The sequence below is a fragment of the Lycium barbarum genome, chromosome 11 (assembly GCF_019175385.1).
Source record: "Lycium barbarum isolate Lr01 chromosome 11, ASM1917538v2, whole genome shotgun sequence".
Classification (NCBI taxonomy): domain Eukaryota; kingdom Viridiplantae; phylum Streptophyta; class Magnoliopsida; order Solanales; family Solanaceae; genus Lycium; species Lycium barbarum.
This window is the reverse complement of record NC_083347.1, coordinates 117,234,423-117,259,451: the sequence shown is the minus strand read 5'-3', so window position 1 is coordinate 117,259,451 and position 25,029 is coordinate 117,234,423. Positions and strand designations below refer to the sequence as shown.

At 32.2% G+C, this 25,029-nt stretch overlaps 1 protein-coding gene across 1 annotated transcript; it reads right to left on the bottom strand.

Moving 5' to 3' along the window:
* Nucleotides 1–410: 410 nt before the first annotated feature.
* LOC132617056 (beta-glucosidase 47-like) lies at nucleotides 411–15,938 on the bottom strand. The gene is made up of 12 exons (XM_060331929.1): nucleotides 15,715–15,938; nucleotides 15,535–15,601; nucleotides 15,151–15,209; nucleotides 8,965–9,040; nucleotides 8,291–8,365; nucleotides 7,579–7,666; nucleotides 6,416–6,668; nucleotides 6,083–6,198; nucleotides 5,176–5,425; nucleotides 4,706–4,808; nucleotides 848–956; nucleotides 411–733 (listed from the first exon to the last, which is right to left on the bottom strand). Exons 1-12 carry the CDS (start codon nucleotides 15,868–15,870, stop codon nucleotides 538–540), a joined length of 1,548 nt encoding a protein of 515 aa, XP_060187912.1. The 5' UTR covers nucleotides 15,871–15,938; the 3' UTR covers nucleotides 411–537.
* Between the last annotated feature and the right edge of the window lie 9,091 nt (nucleotides 15,939–25,029).

The following is a 25,029-nucleotide window of genomic DNA, read 5'->3' as shown; positions in this document are numbered from 1 at the left end:
ATCACACAAAAATTACTTTTCAATTTTTTATTATATAAAAGTCATCCAACTTTTGGCAAGTAAAAGTTAAATTTCACCTAAAGTTTTACATTGGTGTATCGAAAAATATGATATTGACACTCTAAACTACTTTTATATCCATTGTTCATTATCTTCCTTGCAAAGATACTTTTAAATTAAGGGTATTCAGTCATTTTATCAAAAGAACAACTTAATTATCAACACTTTTTACCAAACTCATCAACTATTTATTATCAATTTCAACACTTTTATCCAAATACGTAATTGCTTATTTGCTAAATTAATTTCAGCACTTAAAAGTACTTATCAACTATTTATAGTCAGCTAATCCAAACGGGCTCTAAATTATAGTTTCTTTATAATTATAGACTTCTATATAAAGAAAAGGATTAGCCTGAATAATTTTATTCTCATTGCACATTGAACTCCCTTGCTCTAGATTAAAAAAAACAAGAAGAAAATATGGTTGAAGGATCTTCATAAAGGCACATATGGTGCTTCTACTTGTTTCACTCTTCATGCAGTATATCTTGCTAGTTGGCTTTGAAAGTTATACATGAGCCCCTTAAACCGAGTGGCTGATAATTTTGGAGTTCGTTGGAGATTTGTAAAATTAACATAATGCAATCCAAATCTTTTTGTATATCCTTCTAACCATTCAAAGTTGTCCAACAACGACCAAGCGAAGTACCCCCTCACATCTGCACCTTCCCTGATTATAAAATCAACCAAAAAAGGAATTAATTTATATATACCGACAATATAAAGATTTTTTATACGATCAATACGTGCGATTAGTATGTGTTGGAGAGAGGGGGAGAAGTACCTCATTGCATTTGCCAAGGAATTCAAGTAGCTATGCATGTACTCTACTCTTTGAGTGTCATTGAGGGCATCTTCTAGGGAAGAATTGGGATTGTCACTCTCAGCAATGCCTGCAAGATTGCCGGCATATTATTGTTACATCTCGTATTTTCATGCGTTGGAAAGCGTGCGAGTTAAATGATATTAGTAACGAAAATGAGGTTATCCTCCCAAGCTTGTAATGGTACAGATGTGTTATAAATATTTGAAGTTAAACAAATCTAAGAAAGTAAGTTTTGTCGAGGTTCGAAATTTATTTGATGAAATACGGTCAAAGCTATAATAGCCCGTATTTTTGGACTAGGAAATTGAACCATCCAATATTAGCAAATTTACCCGAGCCAAAGGATTTGGTCATATTCAAGCATGAAAATAAAGAACTCAGTGTATACGAGGATGAAGTCTCGAAATGATTTAAGATGGAAGAGTGTGACGACGATGATTAAAAATAATATTTTATGTGTACCAAAAGGGACTATGGACTGGTGCTATGTCACATAATCATGGCAATGAGTATATGAAGTATATTAAAATAATTGTTATTAAATTGAATTGAGATCAAGAAATTAATTGTGGTATTAATTGAATAAGATGGATAATTGCCACTTACAAAAAAAAAACTTACATGGAATCATGAGGTGGCAGCCATTTAATGGGAGGGACCACATACTTAATAGGTGGCATCAAAAGAGACTAAATTGCTCTTCAAAGAGTACAAATATGCTGCCTAGGGGTGATGCATACGTGAATTCCAACACAAAGTCACTTGGACAATTCATATAGCAAGTAAATAAGAATAAACCAAGACCAAAAGAATTTTATTGAAGAATGTGGGCAGCCATACGACCATGGCTTTGAAATTCATCTTCACAAAAGAATTATGTTGAAGAAAAAAAATGATGAGCAGCCATACACGGCCAGCCTTAGCTTTGAAAAATTGTTTTTTTTTTTTTAAAAAAAATTTTGAATCATAAGATGCCCCAAACGTTTGAGGGAGGCAGCCATGGTGTTGAAGAAAAATTTGCATTGTTGAATATTTTGATCAAGTTTCAAGTGCAATACAAGTTCAAGGAGATGATAGCAACATTGGATATTAAGTTGGGGAAGAAGAAATTGTAAAATTGGAGCAATTGAGTGTAGAAATTCTCCCGAGAAAAATTTGGTAAGATTTTCTTATTTTATGGTGTAATTGTGTTAATAGTGTTGGAATAGAATTATTAGAATTGGATTGGACGAAATTGGAATTTAGAAAATGCATGAAATCGATGTTATAGGAAATTGTGGGTTGAAATGGGTTAAGAGAGATTGTTGGGTTGTTAGAATTGCTATGGGCTGAATTGTGAAAATTTATTACGTATATCTCTGTTGTTGGTATTTCTGTGTTAACAGGAGAATAATTGGAAATTCGGGTTAGGCGAACATATAGAGGAAATGCTGCTCGATTTTCGTTAAATCTTTAATAATGAAAAAAACCCTTAACGAGAAAGTATAAGTTAAGGAATAAGTTCTATAAGTGACGGCCTACGGATTTACGAACTAGAAAGTATAGTTACTAACGATAATGTTACTCTTTTATATAAATAGGCTAAAAGGGCGACGAGGCGAAAAGAATTCACGAATAGTCGCTGACAGGTATGTAAAGCAACCTCCCTTCTTTTGGCATGCCTTAGTTCAATAGGCTAGATTAAAGCCTTAAGGAAAATCCTATGATTCAAAATACGAGCATGATATGATATATATATATTCCTTGGCACTCTTATGTATGATTTGATAAACGTATGAACCTTTACGTCTTTGAAATAATCGCTTTCGGAACTTTGTATAGAAAGGTTTCACTTTAAGGATGTTCGTAAATCTTGAATGCCAATTTTTGCACATAAATGCTCGGATTATCTCAATATTTTCGTAAGAGCCTATATGGCATATGATATGTATGTTTTCCATAGGCGGGCCCAACTCGGGTAAATACCCACCCGTGGGTCCCGCGACTTTCCTTTATGTAATTCGGACGACTTTTGAAAGAATTTGGTATGATTATCATTTTGAATTTCAAGTATGGTCATTTACTTATATTTGAGTCTATGATAATGATTTTATGCATATGGTTACTCATGACTCTGCTCGTGCGTTCTGTTATATCTTTCGCCGGTTCCCGGGCCGGTTCTGTTATCGTGCGCGCTTTGATATACTCCGGAGTTATGCTGTGTTTATGGTTCACCGAGCTACTCGCAAAAGAGGGTCGGGTTCCACCTATATTTGGTGTTATGTTGTGTGTGGCGTTATGTTGTGATGTGATATGTGACGGGGATACGGAGATTTGAAACTTTCTGGTGTTATGCTGTGTTATGGCGCCATCGACGGGTGGGCGACCATATTCTTCTGTACCCTATGCATTACTTACATATTTTTGAAAGTAAGCAAATTTTGATATGTTGGATTTTCACTTATGTTTGGTACTTCCATTTCGTTTATGTCTCAGATTTGCTTTCTGTATATTCTGCTTTGCATACTCAGTACATATTTCGTACTGACCCCCTTTCTTCGGGGGGGCTGCGTTTCATGCCCGCAGGTACAGACGCACAGTTTGGTGATCTACCAGTTTAGGACACCCTCTTCTGCTGTTTGGAGTGCTCTTCTCATTTCAGAGCATACACTTTTGGTATATATATTTTGTTCGCTATGTATGTATATATTCGTTCAGGGGTACGGCGGGGCCTGACCCGCCATATGATTCGTTTGATCTGTTTAGAGGTCTGTAGACGTATTTGTGGGTGTGTGTGCCTACTTCTGTACGGGTGTGTTTGGTATGATCCCATTCGTTATGGCAGCCTTATCGGCGTGCATTCATATATGTGTTTTGGGCCGTTGTGCCATTTGACAGCCTTGTCGGCTTTTGATATATGTGCATTTGTTCGGCGATGTATATTCCGCCGCCTCTTCTGATTCTGATATAATGTTTTGTACGCGCAATCGCGCAAAATAATATTCGTTCTCAACTCTGTTTAAAAATGATGATTTAATTTGTATGTCCGTTTGGGTGCCCAAGTAGGGCACCAGTCGCGGCCCACGGGGCTGGGTCGTGACAATTATGAAGTTATTGGGTGCGCAAATAAAGTTTTATATTGATAGCCAAATAGAAAAGAAAGTCATATACAAAGTGTAACGATACTCTTAATGGTATGAGATTCCTAAAACAAATAATATCACGCCATGTTAAGAGTATCTTTGGGCTGATTTAGCCAGCAACTGATATCAAAGTTAATGGTTCAGTGAGACAAGTATGGAGATGGCAGAGAGATAGTGTGGGGCTCGACTTAGTGTCTTTGCTTGTATACTAGCCGGTTTAAGTGTCTTTGCTCGTCTATTGGCCGGTTTACATTTACCCCTAATTGGAAAGACATCCACCAAAGAAGCATGTGAGCATTGGTGGTCATAAATACTTGAATGGTGTGGGTGACACATAGTTCATCTCCAGATAAGCTGATAAGGTGATTGATCATGCAGAACTTAGTTCATGATGGGTCATGTGGAACTTAGCTCAAGAGAAAGATTGTTGGGTGTGAGAACAAAGTCGTATATTGATAGCTAGAAAAAAATAGAAGAAGATACATATAAGGTGTAAGAATACTGTTATTGGCTTGATGTTTTTTGGAGAAAACCGAGCGGGTTAAGTTCAAAATAGATAATATCACACTATATTACGAATATTTTGGAACCGGTTTAACCTAATGGAAATTGCTGAAGAGATCAACTTGCATTTTATCCAACTTATTACCTAATAATGACAATTAAGTTTTGTTTGTAAATTGCATTCTGTTACCATTCTCAGTGATGATTATTGGAGGATTGTTGAATCTGTCCTTCATATACATCACAAGCTTTTCCATTCCTTGAGGGTACACGAATAGCCAGTCCATTGTAGTCTGAACCATTTATAAAGTAAAAAAGTCAATTACTCTTGCACTGTCTTAAGATCTATCTGAGTTTCTGAAGAAACTTACGTAAATGTACCCTTCAGCCAACTAGTTTACCAACATGACCGAAGTACACACTACCTATACATTTCAGCTGTATAATGTTGTGTATAGGTATGTATAGTATATGTATATTTCATATAAAGTATACACTTCAGTTACATATATATTGTGTATAGGTATGTATAGTATGTGTATATTTAGAATGAAGTATACATTACCTATACAATGTGTACCTATTTCATGAAACTAAATGGCCGAATGGTATTTGATTATAATTTTCCCAAATGTAGTACTGATCACAATAAATACTTACAGGTTTCCCAATGTACACGCCATCTTTTTCTGTAGCACGAAAATAGGAACCCTCTGACCAAGAATATCCATGTTCACAGGTAGAGTACAAGCAATCTTTAATATAAGCAGCTGTGTAATGATTGATGCCAATGAAATCTAAGCCATTGTTCAGTTTTGTCAAATCAATTCTTGAAAATGCAGGCAGGTTGTTTCCCAGAATTTGTTGCATTTCCTCAGGATATCTTCCAAATATTATAGGGTCTAAGAACCTGCATACCAATTTATATTTCATCAAAACGATCAAAACTTTTTGTACCGAGCTTTAATTGATAATTGAAGTGCTGTGAACTAGACCTGAAATGCTACCAGTTTTGGATGTGTTTGGTATATAGGAAAATAATTTTCAATTTTCTCATATTTCATTGATCAAAATGTTTTGGGAACCATTAAAAAGATAAGCTCTTTAAAAATGAGGAAAATAAGTTTCCTGGTTAGAGTAGGTAAAATAAGTTATATAATTAGTGATATCTCACGCTGATATTGTCCTTCCTACACCAAACACCCCACTCCAAACCCCCTGGCCTCCACCCCGCCCCTCGCCCCCACTCCCATCACCCCTACCCCACCCCACCCCCCAAAACTCGACCCCTATCACTCCTTCCCCCCGACCTTTATACTACTATATTTGTCTGGATTATATATCATATACTTTAGAATAATGTTTTCTGTTTACAAACCAAACATCGGAAAATGAGTAAGAAAATCACTTAACTTTTCGAGAAAAGTATCTTTTCATGAAAAACATTTTTCTTTAAACCAAACACACTCCAAAATTACATTTCTTTTTCTTGTTTTCTTTCCCCTACTTTATTTGGGGCATAAGATACAAGACTGGAATTTAAGCACTGATTGAAGAAAAGGCTTACCAGTTGTAAACGAAAGATCGAGCTCTCTGAGCTGCAAAATTGTCTTCTGAGGAATTGCTAAAAGGTTCATACCATTGTGTATTCAAGGAAATTCCAATCATACCTCCTTGTCTTTCCTGTATGCAAAACATAAAACAAACTAATACTTGTCTTCTTATAGCCTTCAAACCAACTTCATCTAAGGGCTGATTAAAATTTATGTCGGATACTTCAAAAATAATGTGAAGTGCATGTCAGATTTTCTAAAAGTAGTGCATTTTTGGAGGATCTAACACGAGTGTGACAATAGTTTTCTATAGTCGGAGCAACATAGATTGAAATAAATTAAAGAACCTGATATCTGTTTTTGTAAATGCTAACAGCAGTTGCATGAGATAAAATCATATTATGTGCTGCTATAAAAGGCTCTTTTTCTGAATTCCCAGCACTGCAATTACCAAACGAACCGAAGCATCTAGCTGGAGGGAATGTCCCCGATCTATAGCCACGAACCGCCATTACATTTGGTTCATTTATAGTCACCCAATATTTCACTCTGTCCCCAAAATATTTGAAACATATGTTTGCATAATAACTGAAATCTTTCCTGAAAAAGAAACATAATATGTTCAGCAGCATAATAGCTCATGAAGACATGACTCGTCGGGTTACTGACAAGGTCATTATTTTGAGCGGGTAAATGATCCGTAAATTTATTAACTCAACTTACTTTGACTTGTCCAATTCGGTGCATAAAAAAAGTTGAGCTTAGATGTAGCTCAAATTGACCGATGAGAAATATTGTCAAAATATTTTTAATTTTTTTTTTTTGGTATGTTATATATAGCCATAATAATAATAAGCTTTAATAGATACTTAAACAAATTATAAGAAAATAAAGAACTTAAAACTTAGTAAAAGTAAAATGGGTTGGAAGTAATTTTTTTTCCAAGTTTTCTTATAAATGCATCTTGAAGTGTGTGACACGGACTATCTTTCATATAGTGACCTCCAACTTGCTTGGGATCAAGGGACAATTGTTGCTGTCATTGCTTCTAAAATACAGAATAGGTACACATGAATTCTTGATGACTTTGGTCGCTTTGAGAGATTCTTAACTATAATACTAGGATTTAATGATCCGGCTAATGAAGTACAAAACTAAAGAAAAACGAAGATTAAGAACATTTGACCCTTATTCTTATTCCAACAAAATATATAGCAATGCTAGCGTAAAACTATGTCAAATTACTGAGTTGACTGCTTATATGGTCGTTTAATTTTTAAAAAGGGAAAATGGTGTAACAATGTCGATTTTCTTTATTTTGTAACAGAAAAGTCACTTTACTATTGGTGTATTACACCAAATATACTCTTCATAGAAAAATATTTCCAGTAACAATTTAATGGTGCGACACACAAAATTTGAAGACAAATAAAATAAAAATATAAAACACATCAATTTTAACCAAGAACACTCTTTACTAATATAACAAGAAGGGAGAAGTCTTGCTTACTGTATTTTGGGACTTAGCCAACCTCCATATCTGTCTTCAAGTTCTTGAGGTATGTCATAATGTACTAAGGTGACTAATGGTTGGATCCCTGTAATTGTAGCAAATAAAACAACTTGCTTGAGCCCAGAGGATCACTTTTTAATTAGTTACACTTAGGATTAGAGTTTATTGTTCAAATGATTATTGAATTATTGTAAATTACATAGTAAAGTCATTTTTGTTATGTTTTTGAAAGAAAAGTTACTTTTCTATAACTATTCCATACCAAAAATCATTCAGGTTGGTGATTATATGAATTTTGCGGTACACACCTCCTGATTTGGCATTTATATCAGTCCACGTGAACTCAATTAATTCCCACACTAAATAAATTAAATCCAACCAGAATGATTTTGCTTGCATCCTCATCTCCATAAACCCTTAAGATTAATATATTAGGGTGAACGGGTCTGGAGCTGCTCCATATGTCTTTTTGGTTTTGAGATCATTTAAGACTATGTGAACATCTATAAATGTCAAATTAGTAGTTGGATGTTGAACAATTCACAAAACCGGTTTTTTTTTTTTTTTTTTTTTTTTTTGGTGTCAATAGCTATAGAAAAGTGATTTTTAATGATAAAATAAAGAAAAATAATTTACTACATAATTTTCAATAGTTGAATAAGATTATTGTGAGATCAAAACTTTTATCGATTAGAGAAGCAGAAATAACCTTTGTGTAGGAGTGCATCAATCAGCTTATTGTAGTGCTGAATTCCAGCCATATTGACATCTCCATACATCCCCTCTGATCCAGTTTTTTTGGGACAAGAAAGAGTTAAGGGAAAATGACACTTGAGGCCAATAAATAAGGAGTTTACTTCCTAAAGTGAGAGAGTAATAGCTTGTTTGGCCAAGTTATCGAAATCAATTTATTTTGAAAAGTACTATTTATAGAAAGTGTTTTGGGACCATTGCAGTTTGTGTTTGACTAATCATTTGAGAAGCGATTTTGTTAGTAGTTAGTGTTTGACCAGTATATTCGAAAAGTAATTTTACATGTCAAATTATGAAAAAGGAAGATACTATTAATTTTAATTTGATAAATATGAATTTCGATAAGGCCATCTTGTCCTAAAAAATTTAAAATACTTATTTTTGGAAAAACCCACACGTGGATAGATGCCCTAGATATCTTATTAGCTTCAAAACCCATAGAAAAATTCAAACTTTTGATGAAGAACAACTTCTGCTTAAAAGCGAAAAATATAGCTATTCAAAAGCACTTGTTTATTCACCAAAAAATTGGTCAAACACCTTCTTTCTTGAAAATAAGTGCAATTTTTTTTTTTTGGTTGAAAAGATTTCGCCAAACAAACTATAAGAGAAGTGATAGTTGTAACTTACTAGGCAAAATTCTTGCCCATGAGATAGAGAAACGAAAGCTATTCACTCCCATATCTTCCATGAGCTTGATGTCCTCCTGTTTAACATGGAAGAAAAATAGAATTCTTGGATTTTAAGCCTTTCTCTCCTTTTCGTGCTTTGGAGATAAGGTATATTGGTCTATATCTTTTGTTATTTGGTACACAAACCTCAGCAATTAACAATTAAAGTGAAAATATAGATAATTTTACCAAACTTAAGTAGTACTAATAGATTTATGTATTAAAAATACTTGTCTTTTGAATTTATTAATTTACACCATATTATGAGTAGGTTAAACCCGTCAACCGGTTCGGTTAAATCGGTTAAAACCGGTAACCGGTTCCGGTTAACCGTTTAAAAGGTTACCGGTCCGGTTTCGATATTTTTGAAACCGGAACCGGACCGGTTAAACCGGTTTAACCGGTGAAATTAAAAAAATATATATATATATATCCGTTGGGCTTGTCCGTTAATGGACCGTTGGCAACGGTCCATTTGCAAAAATGGTCGTTGCCAAATGGTCATAAAATGATTTTTTGGCCCCCCAACCCCCAAACTTTTTTTTAACACTTTAACCCATCCCCCACCCCTATATAAACCCTTCTTCATTTTCATTTTAATTCACACCAATTCACTCTTCTTCATCTTTCTCTCAAATCTCAAATTCTCAATCTCTCAATTATAGTCACTTTGCAATAATTAGCCACAAAGTCTTATTATAGTTTCAACTTTCAATTATTAATTTTGCAATTATAATATTGTTGGTGGAGTTGGTGATTTTGCAACAATCCGAAGTAGCTTTGGTGGATTTGCAATTCTAGCCGCCTTCACTTTGTTGAAAATTAATCCGGCAATTTGGTACATTCGTTCCAACTCTATCTTTATTTTTCGCAATTTAATTCTAGCAATTTATTTTTCGCAATTTAATTTACGCAATTTAATTTGTTGTAATTTATTTTCTTGTGATTTATTTGATTATGATTTAAATTAATTCTATTTAATAATGTCAAAGAGATTAAGACGTGGTGCCGGTAGTAGTAGTGGTATTGCTAGGGGTAGGCTTAATGAGGAAACATTTGTGGAAGAAACACCTAAGTTAGGTATTGATGTTGGTGGAAATAATCCACTTTTAGGTCATGAGGCAATGCAACAACATTTTACCGACACTTTTAATGAAGACTTAGATGATGATGATGAAACACAACCCCCCGAAAATCCCATAGGAGATACATGTCCTGCACAATCACATACACAAGACAAATCGCCTAGAACTCGTAAGCCAACAGCTAAAGTTTGGAAATTTATGACTAAGAATAGGGAAAATCAATCAGCTACATGTACCATATGTGGACAAGTATTTAGTTTTAAGCAAGGAACTGGTAAGGATGGTGGAACGGGTACACTAAATGCTCATATGAGAACCAAACATATGGATGTTTGGGGAGAGCAAACGGATTCAAATGTGGGGGGGATTCAAATGACGATAGACCCACGAACCGGTAGAAATTTTAAGTATGACAAGAAAAAAGAACGTGTAGAAATAGCTAAAATGGTAGCTTATGATTGTTTACCATTTTCCTTTCCCTCAGGTTTGGGGTTTGTTACTTACATTCAACGTTGTTATAATCCGTTATTTGAGGGTATTCCTAGAAGTACTTGTAGAGCCGATGTTATAGATTTGTTTAAAAAATATAGATTTTATTTGCGCCATGTATTTAATTCTTTAAATTGTAATGTTTGTCTTACCGCTGATTTGGGTCTTAGTCTTAACAAGTTAGATTTTTTTGCTATTACATGTCATTGGGTTGATGACAACTGGGTTATGCAAAAAAGAATTATAGATTTTTTATATGATGAAGGAAAAGGTCGTCACGATGGAAAAATTTTAGCCGATTCAATGTCTACTATTATGAGATTTTTTAACATTTATAAAAAAACACTTTGTATTGCTTTAGATAATGCTTCTAATAATACAAAGGCGATAGGTCATATAAAAAGAGAACTAAACCCTCCGCTAAGAAATATTTTTCATGTAAGATGTAGTTGTCACATTTTAAACTTAATTGTTAAAGATGGTCTTGTGCATTTTGAAGATTCTGTTCAAAAAGTTAGAGATGCGGTTGCGTTTCTTTTTTATAATGCTAATAGGGGAAGAATTAGAGATTTTAAGAATGCTTGTGTGGAAAATAACCTTAGACCTAAGAAAATTCAAGTAGAAATTGAGACTAGGTGGAACTACACTTACATTATGCTACAACAAGCATATGAGTATAGGATTCTCATACAACAAGTTCACAACAAATATAATATTAATAGTGAGGATTGGTTAACTTTTATGCATCGGGAAGATGTTAAAGAATGTGTTGACCTCTTAGAAATTTTTTATAATGCAACTCTTTCTTTTTCTAGACAATTCTATCCCACGGTAACCGGAATTTTAGCCTACTTAGCGGAAATAACTAGAGTTTTACAAGAGTATAAATATAAACCCGGTTATCAAGTGGCTATTTTTGAAATGATAATCAAATTTAAGAAGTATTTTTTTCCCATCTCAACTTTATTTATATTGGGTTCTCTTTTAAATCCTTGTTTAAAAGTGTCTTATACTAAAAATTTGGTTAGTCAAATTTATACATTTTTAGAAATTGAAGAGGGAGTTCAACCATCTGTAGCTGAAGCCGAACTCGCTATTGATGATGAGTTTAGAAAAGTTTTTACTCATTATTCTAGTTTGGAAGAACGTGCTACACCCGTTGCTCCACGCCCTACTACTTCTCAGAGTAGCAAAAAGGGCTTGTCGGGTTTAAAAGTTTTACATTCACAGCCAACTTCTTCTTCTACTGCAAACTTTGATGAATATAACTTTTATTTGATGCAGCCAAATGTGGATATCAAGGAACTGGATGACTTGGAAGTCTTAGCATGGTGGAAGAAGTACAAGGCAAGCTATCCGGTACTTTCAAGAATGGCTCGAGATATCCTTACGGTTCAAGTATCAACCGTGGCTTCGGAGAGCGCATTTAGCCAAGGAAGACAGCAAATTGGAGACCATAGACATTCATTATCCGGCTTTAGCTTGCAAGTACTAGTGTGCATTCGCGATTGGATTTGATCGGAGCGACGCAACCAAAACTTAGAAGCGGAGGAAGGCGAAGAGGAAGAAATTGAAGATTTGATAGCTAGTGGATCGGACCAAATGGAAGACTTTGAAGATATTTCCATGACCGAATATGATGTGGGGGAAATTAACGAAATGGTTCAAAATTGGTGATTTTATTATTCTACTATTTTTGTACAACTCATGTATTATTTGCAAGTTAAAAAAAAACTACAACTTGCAAATAAATGTTATCCAAGAATGAATAAATATATGGCTCATTGAGCTTTCTTCTATTTACTTGTGTTCATATTTTTACTTTTATTAAGTTAGGAATATACCTAAAATATACTAAGAATATACTTAAATTAAAAACTAAAAAGTTATATATTTGAAAAATAACTAAAATATACTAAGAATATACTTATAATGTATAGTATACTATAAGTATAACTTAAACATATATACATATATATATATATATTAAGTTATACATATATATAAGCTATATATAACTTAAACATATTTATATATATTAAGTTATCTAACCTAAGTATATTGATACATATATTGATATATATATATATATATATATATATATATATATACATATATTCTGTATTGCTGACTTGCTGTTAGCCTGTTAGTCAGTAAATATTTAAACTTTACTTATAAACTTGTATAACATATGTAAATATACCTACAATATACTAATAAATACTATAATATATATATATATATATATATATATATATATATAATACAAAAAACAAACAAAAAAACATGTTTTGGACACTTTGAACCGGACCGGTTCCGGATTGAGGTTTCAAATCGGTAAACCGGAACCGGTTAAACGATTCCGATTTTTTAACCGGAAACCGGCCGGTTCCCTAACCGGTCCGGTTCCGGTTAAACCGGTTGACAAGTTTAGAGTAGGTGCATGTTGCTTTTGCTCCACTTTTATGTGTCACATCAATGCATAAGGTGATCGGGGAGGAGAAAGCAAAATATATATTCCTATAGTACATATATAATTTTTTATTTTTTTTCATTTTGTGTGATCATTGGCTGTGGAGAATTACAGAGAGGGGCAAAACCACTTAACCACCAATAAAACTCCCACTTCTCTCTGTTGTTTTCTTACCATAGCCTCAGACTTAAACTAATGAGATTTTAGTACATATATAATTGGTCACAGACAGATATGCCGCATATGTATACCCAATCATTTGGATTAATAGGACACTATGCTTGTGGGACAACAATTCAGCAAACACCACAATATTCCTCACCGGTCCAGAAAAAATTTGTCCACAAAAGTAAATTTCCAGGACTAACATATAACTACTTAAAAGGCCAGACCCATCGACAGACACCTGTAATCGTTCACTTCTTTCATTTGATCACCTAAAGTGACCCTTGTTCCATTTAAAAACTTCAAGTGAGTCATTCCTATTCCACTTAGACACTTTTTGCACCGTTATCGGAGCAAAACCAACACCAAAGGGGGCGCCACCTCATTGCACATCCAGCTAGCCCAAAAGCCCCAATTTTTAATGGTCAAAACTTCACGAATTTATAAATTAGTGAATTTACAAATAAAATGAGTTGGCACAATTTGAATGATCTTGCACAATTTAATTGGTCACTTAATCCACGTAGGAGACGACTGGTGTTGGTTTTGCTCCGATAACGATGCAAAAAGTGTCTAAGTGGAATAGGAACGGCCCACCTGAAATGTCTAAATGGAATAAGAGCCACTTTAGATGCTCAAGTGAAAGAAGTGGACGATCACATATGTCTATCGATGAGTTTGGCCTACTTAAAATAAATATCGGGTGGATGGTGAAATTTTGGCATGTTTGAAAATAGCTGCCACAAAGACGGTGAAATTTATCATGTGCAAGAAAAAGAAAAAGCTAAAACTGCAGTAAACATTAAACAATGCGCCAAAGAGAAAACCATCGACACAGTGGTTTATAAAAAGGGAATTGTAAATATGTTGTTTTCCTCTTATAAAAATGCTAAAAGGAGTATGCACATATTAGATACTCCTAATTCTTAGGTCCAATTTATGTGATGGTCTTTTACTGGGCACGAATTTAAAAATGATAGGTAGATTTTTAGAAATTTTTGGTCTAAAATAAGATAAAGATCCTTGTGTGGAACTAAAGTTAAATTATCACTAAATATTAAAATTTGTCATTCATTTTAAGACTGATTAAAAAAAAAATTATCACATAAATTGAGACGGAAAAAATATTACGTCTTCCTTTGGACAGTTACTTCCCCAAATAAAAAAACGAATTATGTGAAGTGTAAGGTAGCCCTTCATGTAGCCAATAAAGCATCCCAAATTGTTTCAGGAATCCCATTTTTGTTTGAACTCATACTGGATCATTGTTTCTTTTGGTTTTCAAGTACCGCTTTGAAGCTTCCATTAATTCAAATTTATGCCATGCTCCTTTAGAAAAACATTCGGATGGAAAACCTGAACCTTGACTGACTGATAGTATGGCAGTGAAAATCGGTTTTGTCGCTCACTATATATATATATATATTTTTTTTATTTTTTTTTGGTGGCCCACTATAATTTTTTTTAGGTTGTCTGTCTAATCTCTGAAGAAATTTTTATTTTCACTTGAGAGATATCTAGAAGATAAAATATAAGATACTCATAGTCATTTTAGGACCTGGTTCTCTTGTGAAGATCTAAAAGCTCTTAACGTAGGAAGTTTCAGGTCAGTCCGTGGACAAATTTTCAGGCTTCAAGGGCAGAAATGAATATAATTGTGGACAAATAACTTACCAATCTTGAATTATCACGATGGAGTATTGTAATTGTTTGATTATTATATGCTGATGGGATGAATGAGATTTCTTTAACTTTTAATTAAAGGTCGCTAGTTCGAGAAATTGATGAAGAACTTTTTATTTGGTAGACAACATTTTATCGTTTTAGACTTTTAGTGAATCGATGAAAATCCAAATTAGTCGAATCAGTAAATTTCGAACCACCGATTATTCAACATGTAAAAGAAGAAGAAGCGGGTGCATCAATATTGTACCTGATATCGATTATAATGATCGAGAGCAATGTCTCCATTACTTCCATCTGCTATGTGACCTGCAGCAACATCCCAGTAATCAATACTCCATTAGAATTCTTGATGATCCTTGTTTCTTTTTCTTTGTTCTTTTGGGGGTATGGAGTGGGTGGTATCAAGATAGCTACTAAAAAACAGGAATTGGCTACGAAGTTCGTCAGTAATATATCGCTAAATAGCTCCTAGCTAACAAATTTTTTTGATAAATCGTTAATCCATCATTAAATAGAATTAACTACTTTTTTGCTATTTAGGACATGTTGTCCGTCGCTAATTCCTGTTTTTGTTGTTGTAGTATCCTAATGGGAAATTGGGAAGAAATTGAGACATGTTATAGAATATCACCAGCTTCATGAGTAAAAACATCCCAATTGTTTAGGCCTTTCCCATCACTGAGAAAAGCTCCCTCAAACTGCAAAAGAAACAAGGGAAATTATATATAAAAAGGCCCCAAAACCAAGAGTTATTACAACTATGAAATAAGATGTTAAAAAGAATTAAGTAGAGCAAATATTAATTAAAAACCTGGTAACAAGAAGAGGCTGTTCCAAACAAGAAATTGCTTGGAAATGAAACCGATTCTTTGACAATACTAAGTTTTTCTGTCTGAGAAAATGATACAATGAAACTAGAAAAACAAACACTAAGTGCAAAAAATAACATTACAGTATTTCGTTCCATAATATTTAAAGAATAGACCCTCTTTTTTTCCTAATTGTATATTCCAAATTTTGAAGATGATATAGATATAGAAAGAAGGTACCCAAGTCTTTATATAGAAAAAACCATACGGCACTAAGACTTTAAAGAGTGCAAGGCAATAGTTGAGAGTTTTTTTCTTTTTTCTTTGTATGATACACCATAATTGAGATATTAATGATCATGTCGATCGAGTACTTCTAGATGCATCGACCCCTAGGTGTAAAATTTTTGTTGAATTAAAGGTATTAAAAAAGAAACGAAATAGACCTATAATTACATAAAGGAAGTTGTTTGAAAAAAATGCATATAGTCTTGGAGTATCATGCAGCCTTAATTAGAGAAAAATAAGGTACAAATCTCAATTATTCTCTCCGTTTTCGTTTAAGTGTTTTAGTTTGACTAGGTACAAAATTTAAGAAAATAAAGAGACTTTTGAATTTTGTGATCTGAAACTAAAAATATGTATAATATATATATATATATATATATCAACATACCCTTTAAATCTTATGGTCCGAATTCTTAAACAAGTCATATATGTATTAGAGTGGTTAGAGTTAGGGGTGGGCATGGTACGGTATATACCGAAATTGAAATTTTTAATACCGCGATTTCGATATTACGGTATTTGGTATGCATTTTAATATTATTTGGTATTCGGTACGGTATTCGTATTTATAAAAAGAATACCGAGATACCATATACCGTACCGAAGTTTATACTACATATACAATCCATATATATTATACTTAATGCTATTAAATATATAGATTAGTTTTTGTACCAAAAAATACATCTCATTCAAGTTAGATTTTGGATGTCACTAAATGGAATTTTTGGTGTAAATTGTACAAGACTACGGATTATGCTTAATTTTGGTTAATGTTGTTTAGACTTTGTAACTTCGACTACTCTATCGTGATTCAAATGTAATTTTTGTGTAATCGAATAACGAAGAAAATTGCTTGTACTTTCTTTTGAATATGTATACATGTGTAAGGTATTAGTTTAATATAATTGAGACGTTCCTTGAAAAGTCGAAGTCATAATCCTTTATTATATGAGTATATATGTAAGTTGAAGTCAAACAAACTATGGTTACCGAATTACCATACTGAAAAATACCGAAACCGAACTTAGAAATATTGAACCATACCAAATAGAAACCGAACTTAGAAATATTGAACCATACCAAATTATTTTGGTATGGTAATGGTATAGTATTTTTAGAAATCGAAAACCGAAGTTACCGAATCGAAGTTTTAAATACCGTACCATGCTCACCCCTAGTTAGAGTCCCACATTGGTTGGGGAATGGACTGGTAGTCCACTTATATGGATTTGGACAATCCCCTCCTCCAGAGCTAGCTTTTGCGGTTGAGTTAGACTCAATTGTCATATTATGCCTAAGTGTCGTGTCTTTACATGGTATTAGAGCTAGGTTCATCCCTGTTTGGGCTCCTAGGCCACGTTCTAGTTGCGCCTGAGCGTGAAGGGGGTGTTAGAGTGGGTTAGATTCCAACATTGATTGGAGAATGGACTGATAGTCTGCTTATTTGGACTTGGGCATCTCCTCTCCTCAAGAGCTAACTTTTGTGGTTGAGTTAAATCCAAGTGTCATTTCTTTACAGTATGAATATTGGAATTCGAGAGTTATCAATTATGGAAAAAGACATTCTTTTTTTCAAAACAAAGAAAAAGAAAAAAGAAAAGAAAATACTTAAATTGAAATAGAAGAAGTAGGTTTTAATCATGATTGCACATACTTTAGGTCCGATGTTAGACTCTTTTGCTCATGTTAGAGATTTGGAAGCCGGTAAAAAATGTAAAGAATTTCTAATGTTAAATAACCTATATTATTAAACATGGGATTGCCACCATTTTAAATAAAGCGATATGGCATGAACAATGAGAATTCATATAACCGATCTCAACTATCATTGAGCTATTGTTGTATGTTGCATAATAATAAGGTCACTCCTATAGATAGATATCTAAAGTAAACACATGAAGACCTTCAATTAAATATTTAAAAGATGGGCCCCCTCGAATAGCAGAAGGGTCATTTGGATCCACAATAATTATAAGTATAACCTATATAATTAAACATGGGATTGCCACCATTTTAAATAAAGCGATATGACATGAACATTGAGAATTCATATAACCGATCTCAACTATTATTGAGCTATTGTTGTATGTTGCATAATAATAAGGTCACTTCTATAGATAGATATCTAAAGTAAACACATGAAGACCTTCAATTAAATATTAAAAAAATGGGCCCCCTCGAATAGAGAAGGCCCATTTGGATCCACAGTAATTATTAGTATAACCTATATTATTAAACATGGGATTTCCACCATTTTAAATAAAGCGATTTGACATGAAAAGTGAGAATTCATATAATCGATCTCAACTATCATTGAGCTATTGTTGTATGTTGCATAATAATAAGGTCACTCCTATGGATAGATATCTAAATTAAACACATGAAGGCCTTCAATTAAATATACACATGAAGGCCTTCAATTAAATATTTAAAAGATGGCCCCCTCGAATAGCAGAAGGGCCATTTGGATCTACAATATTTATAGGGAAAATTTCATAAATGACTACATTTTAAGAGTTAAAAATCTGGCATAGCAACATTTTGCGTATTTACAGCTCGTAGCTACTTTTTTGTTTACTGTATTCATTTTTTTCGTCTGTATTCAATTTTTGTTTTCGCTGTATTCATGACTAAAATAAAACTTTTCCCACTGTATTCATGAAATAATTATCTGTATTCATAAATTGACTTATTTTATTCATGAATACAACAAGTAAAAAACTGAATGCATATACACCAATAATTACACAAATGCATCATATTTTCCGATATGTATACAACAAATACAGGCGAAAAATACTGTATACAACATAGATACACCAAAAAATTAACAAAAACAAGCGAAAAACATTGTATACACGGTAAATATACAACAAATACAACGAAAAAATTAATGAATACAATGAATTGTATGCTAAAAAATTAATGAATACACTGAAAAAGAAACGTGATTTTTCAGATCTGGTACCGGAATTTGACCGGAAAAGCCACCGTCGGACTAGATCTGACCGTCAAAGTTCGCCGGAGAAGGATGGAAGGCAAATCGGATCAGATCTGATTTATATCCGGTCAGATCTGGCCAAGATCTGCCCGTAAAAGTTCGCCGGAGAAGGACGAGAGGCCAATCGGTGAAGATCTGATGTATATCCGGTCAGATCCGGCCAAGATCTAACCGGATCTGATCGTAAAAGCTCGCTGTATTCATGATTGTATTCATGTATATCCGGTCAGATCCGGCCAAGATCTGACCGGATCTGATCGTAAAAGTTTGCCGGAGAAAGTCGTGGTGGTCGGCGACAGAGCAGGGGTGGGGGAGAGGGGAGACAGAGAGATGGGCGGATTGGGTTGGAAGTGAATAATGTGATGATGGGGTATTTTACTTTGTATATATATATAGCTATAAGATGTATTTAACATATAATTATTAGCTATGGAATGTAATTATTTTAAACTATAGCTACTAAATATAAATATGTAGTAATGTTATTTATGCTATGTAGTAATCCCATATTTATAAGTATCACTAGAGTTGCGGGCCTAATATTTCAGTATTAACATAATATTTCTGTCCTTTGTTTCACTAAATTGGAAAAGCATATTAAACATTGTATATTTAATCTTCACCACTTAAAAATTAATATTAAAAAACATAAAAGTGACTGTTAATTCGTTATCTTTTAATCTTACGGCAAAACAAATGTTCTTAAAAGCATATATGCTTATCATTTAAGGTTTTTACCATGTAATTTAGTGTCTAAGATGTGTATTAAGATTTGACCTTAGTGTTTGAGATTTGTAATTTTAAGTTTAAATCTTGCATATTGAAATGTAGAACTTCAATCAAGATACCGAAAGTTACTGTAACGTGTTCCATCTGTTTTACTCCCTCAGGATCGTCCACTTAGCCATTTGCACATCTCTTAAGAAAATGCTAATTTCTAGACAAAAATAGGTAATTTGACTAAACTCTTCCTAATTAAATAGACATTGAGATTTGATCATATAATACTTAATAGGGACAAATATGAAAAAATAAGATTAATTTTCTTAATTTACTAAGTGAACTCTTTTTTTGATTAAATGAACTCTTTTTTTATCCGGAAACAGTAACTTTTAATAGGCTTAATTTTTTTTTTTCTTTGTAAAAGCTTACATGCTTTTTTAATTTTAAGAACCCAAGCAGTCAAACAAGATTGACAACATAATTCGTACTATTTCAAAAGGGTGCAGCTGGGACCCACAGCTGTGAAAGAGAACAAAGAGAACAGAGGCCTAAATTGGGAAAGAAAAAGGGAGCCCACACGTTCAGAAAGTAGTTAAATAATAATGGACTGGTCTATTTGTCCAAAAGAGCAAACACAAAGCTGTAAAATACAATGCCCTTAAAGCATAAATAAAATGAATAACCGAAAATACCCTTGGTCAGAAGCAGGCATGTCGACGGACAGGTGCCTGCTTCTAGACTCTTATACTAAAGTACTGGACGGCCTATGCCCGTGTACGGGCTCAACACTTTAGATTATAGCGCATCTATGTTATGTAGTTGTCTTTGAATAGTGATTATATATATATATATATATATATATATATATATATATATATATATATATATATATATTATGTTCAAAACACGATTAATATAGCATTATAATTTGTGCTCCATATCTAAAACTTTATTATATTAGTATTTGCTACGAATACAAAGTCTAAACTTTTTTTTTTACATTGTTTTTTTTTAATATGGGATTCACTTTTTTTTTTTATATTGCTTGATTTTGTCAATATGGGATACTATGTTCAAAACACGATTAATATAACATTGTAGTTTGTGCTCCGTATCTAAAACTTTATTATATTAGTGTTTGCTACGAATACAAAATCTCAACTTTTTTTTTGAAATTGTTTATTTTTTTAATATGGGATTCACTTTTTTTTTAATATTGCTTGATTTTGTTAATATGGGGTCCACTTTTTTTTCCCGTGAGTTTGGAGATGGTGGGTTCCACTTTTTTTACTTTTTTTTTTGTTTAACTCATTTTACTTATCATGTTTTCTTTTGCACGTTTTTTAAAGAAACGTCAATTAGAATTATAATTTCAATAATTTACCTTATTAATTATTTGATCTCCATTTAATATTATTTTTTCTTTTATGACATTAATATCTTTTCACATTTATTAGAGTAAGGAAAAAATGAAAAAGTAATTAAATTCTATCTTATTTTAATATATAAGTATTTTAAGTATGTTGCTGTACAATAATTTCATTTGCTCCCACTAATGGATTGATACGCATGTGGCAATGAATCTATTATTATTGATTTAATGAGATACTTTGAAAATTACATAAATATTGTTTTTTTTAATATGGGATGCACTTTTTTTTTTTTGACATTATTTGTTTTTTCAATGTGGGATTCATTTTTTTTATATTGCTTAATTTTGTTAATATGGAGTCCACTTTTTTTCCCGTGAGTTTCGAGATGGTGGGTTCCACTTTTTTTTTAATATTGGTTGGTGTTTAGTTGGGGCCCACACTTTTTTTAAAAATATTGGTTGATGTTTAGTTGGGGCCACACTTTTTTTTAAGTGGAAAACGGACGACGAAGCATGGGTGCAAACCCATGGAGATGGTGGGTTCCATTTTATTTTTTTAATATTGATTGGTGTTTAGTTGGGGCCCACACTTTTTTTTAATATTGGTTGATGTTTAGTTGGGGCCCACACCTTTTTTTTTAGTGGAAAACGGACGACGAAGCATGGATTTGCACCCATGCTTCTATATAGTACTAATAACTAGATGGCGTATGCCCGTGCTGCGCACAGGCCCAACACTTTGGATTATAGTGTATCTATGTGCATGTAGTTGTGTTTGGATAATGATAATATATATATATATATATATATATATATATATATGTTCAAAACACGATTAAGATAACATTGTAGTTTGTGCTCCGTATCCAAAACTTTATTATATTAGTGTTTGCTACGAATACAAAGTTTGCAAAAATTTATTAATACTATTTAAAGGAGAAAACTTGTTTAAAAGGAAACTATTTTCCTCTCTTTGAGACAAAACAATAGTAATATTTAAGCATCAGTAGATACTTTGAATTTTAATTCGATTAATTTAAAGGTGTAAGATATTCTATTGTTAATGTATGACGATTGGACCTAAACAATACTTATTATTTTTTTTTATCAAATTTTGATTTGGATAATTCTAATTCAAATTATTAAATTAATTTTACATGTTTAAAACGAAACAAAGTAGAAGTTTGATTTTCTATTTAAACGAAGAACTAGTATTTTTTAATTTTTGGTGAATATTCTTGGTTTAGCTCATTTTACTTGTCATGTTGTCTTTTGCACTTTTTTTTTTTTAATGAAACGTCAATTAGAATTATATTTTGTCTAATTTACCTTATTTATTATTTGATCTCCGTTTAATATTATTTTTTCTTTTACGACATTAATCTCTTTTCACATTTATTAGAGTAAGAATAAAAATGAAAAATTAATTAAATTCTATCTTATTTTAAAATATAAATATTTTAAGTATATTTACTTTAGTAAACATAACAAACAAATGACATGGCGGAATAGCAAATACAACAGTTAAATATGTAGATTAGATTTCAGGCCAATATAAGAAAAGAAAGGAAATTGTATGGTTTGATTACTTAACCTTTTGAAGAAAAGCAATAATATGGGGTCCATGTTTTTTGCGGTACAATAATTTCATTTGGGTTGATATGCATGTGGCAATGAGTCCACTATTATTGACTTAATGTGGATACTTTGAATTACATGAATATTGTTTAATTTTTTAATATTGGGTGCACGTTATTTTTTTTTTATATTGCTTGATATTTTTAATAAGGGATCCACTTTTTTTTTTTTTTTTTTTTTTTAATTTTTAAATATGAGTTAGAGGTGGACGACGAAACCACTCCCAACTCATGCTTCTAATATAGTAAAAATAAAAACAATGTTCTCTAGATACCATAGCCCGTGCTAGCACGGGCCCAACATATATTTATAATTTTATTCAATATATATTTGTAATTTTATTTTTATGCAATTATAAAAAGAATTGATATATTCTACAACATTTCTTGAAAGTCACGTATGTAAAGATAGAAATTTTGGGAGCACGGGTTCAATAATTTGTGCCATGATGTTATTTCTTTGTTCCAGTTTATATGACTTTATTTAAGAAAAAGGCTAATAGACACTTTTTAAACTATGTGTTAATCAAATTTGAACAAGAATTTCAAAACTTATTGAATTTTTAACTACTTCTAAATACGAAAACGTCATTTGAACTACCATTCTCCTAGGCTAAAACGCGAAACTTTTTATACATATGGTGATTATGTATATTGTGTCATATAACATGGGCATAGATGCGGTATAAGATTTCTATCCTTTTTTTTTTTTTACTTAATCTATCAGAAGTATGTACTAATAAATTATTTTGGCTATTTATGGTGCTCCTGTATATAATTGGAAACTTAAGACATTGGAAAATGCCTTTTGAGAATGTAATACCCATCTCAGTTTCTTTTTAGGATATTAAACAATACTGCAATAAACATCCGAGTGATTCATTTTATCAGTTGTAATAATATTCAATTAATTTGATTATAGAATTACAGTTGGTGAGTTAAGATATCACCCATGGAACTACAAAATGTAATCAATTGTAATAGTAACTTTTAAAAAATGAAGCTTGATAATAATATATTCAGAACTACTTTTGAAAAATTAATCACTATTATTGATTTAATGGAGGATACTTTGAGAATTACATGGATATTGCTTGATTTTCTTATTTTTTAATATGGGGTCCATGTTTTCTTTCCAGTTGTAACAATATTTAATTAATTTGATTATAGAATTATAGTTGATGAAGTAAAATATCACCCATAAAACTATAAAATGTAATCAGTTATAATAGTAACTTTTAAAAAATGAAGCTTGATTATAATATATTCAGAACTACTTTTGAAAAATTAATCACAATTATTGATTTAATGGGGGATACTTTAAGAATTACATGGATATTAATTGATTTTTTAATATGGGATCCACATTTTTTTTATATTGCTTATTTTTTAATATGGGGTCCTAGGTTTTTTTTTTGGTTGATATTGCTTGATTTTTTAAAATATGGGGTCCACATTTTTTTTTTTAAACATGAGTTGGAGGGCTCACCTTAATTTTTTTTTTAAATGAGTCACTGACGACGAACTGCCCCAAACCCACATTTCTATATAGTAGAAATATAACATTGTTAGTTTGTACTCCATATCTAAAACTTTATTATATTAGTGTTTGCTACGAATACAAAGTCTGCACTTTTTTTTTTAACATTGTTTGTTTTTTTAATATGGGGTTCACTTTTTTTTTTTATATTGCTTGATTTTGTTAATATGGAGTCCATTTTTTTTTTATTGCTTGGTGATGTTTAGTATGGTTTTTTTTTTAACATTGTTTGTTTTTTTAATATGAGATTCACTTTTTTTTTTAATATTGCTTGATTTTGTTAATACGGGGTCAACTTTTTTTTCCCTGTGTTTGGATGTGATGGGTTCCACTTTTTTTTTTTTTAATACTGGTTGGTTTTAATATGGGATCCACATTTTTTTTAATATTAGTTTTTGTTTAATATATATGTGGCCCACATTTTTTTTAATTATTAGTTGTTGTTTAATATATATGGGGCCCACAATTTTTTTTAATTAAATTGGAACAGTTTTTAGTTGTTGTTTAATATATATGGGGCCCACAATTTTTTTTTATATTAGTTGATTTTTAATATATATGGGGCCCACAAATGTTTTTTTATTAAATTGGAACGGACGACGAAAAAGTGAGCCCAAAGAATTTCTAATGTTAAATAACCTATATTATTAAACATGGGATTGCCACCATTTTAAATAAAGCGATATGACATGAACAGTGAAAATTCATATAATCGATCTCAACTATCATTGAGCTATTGTTGTATGTTGCATA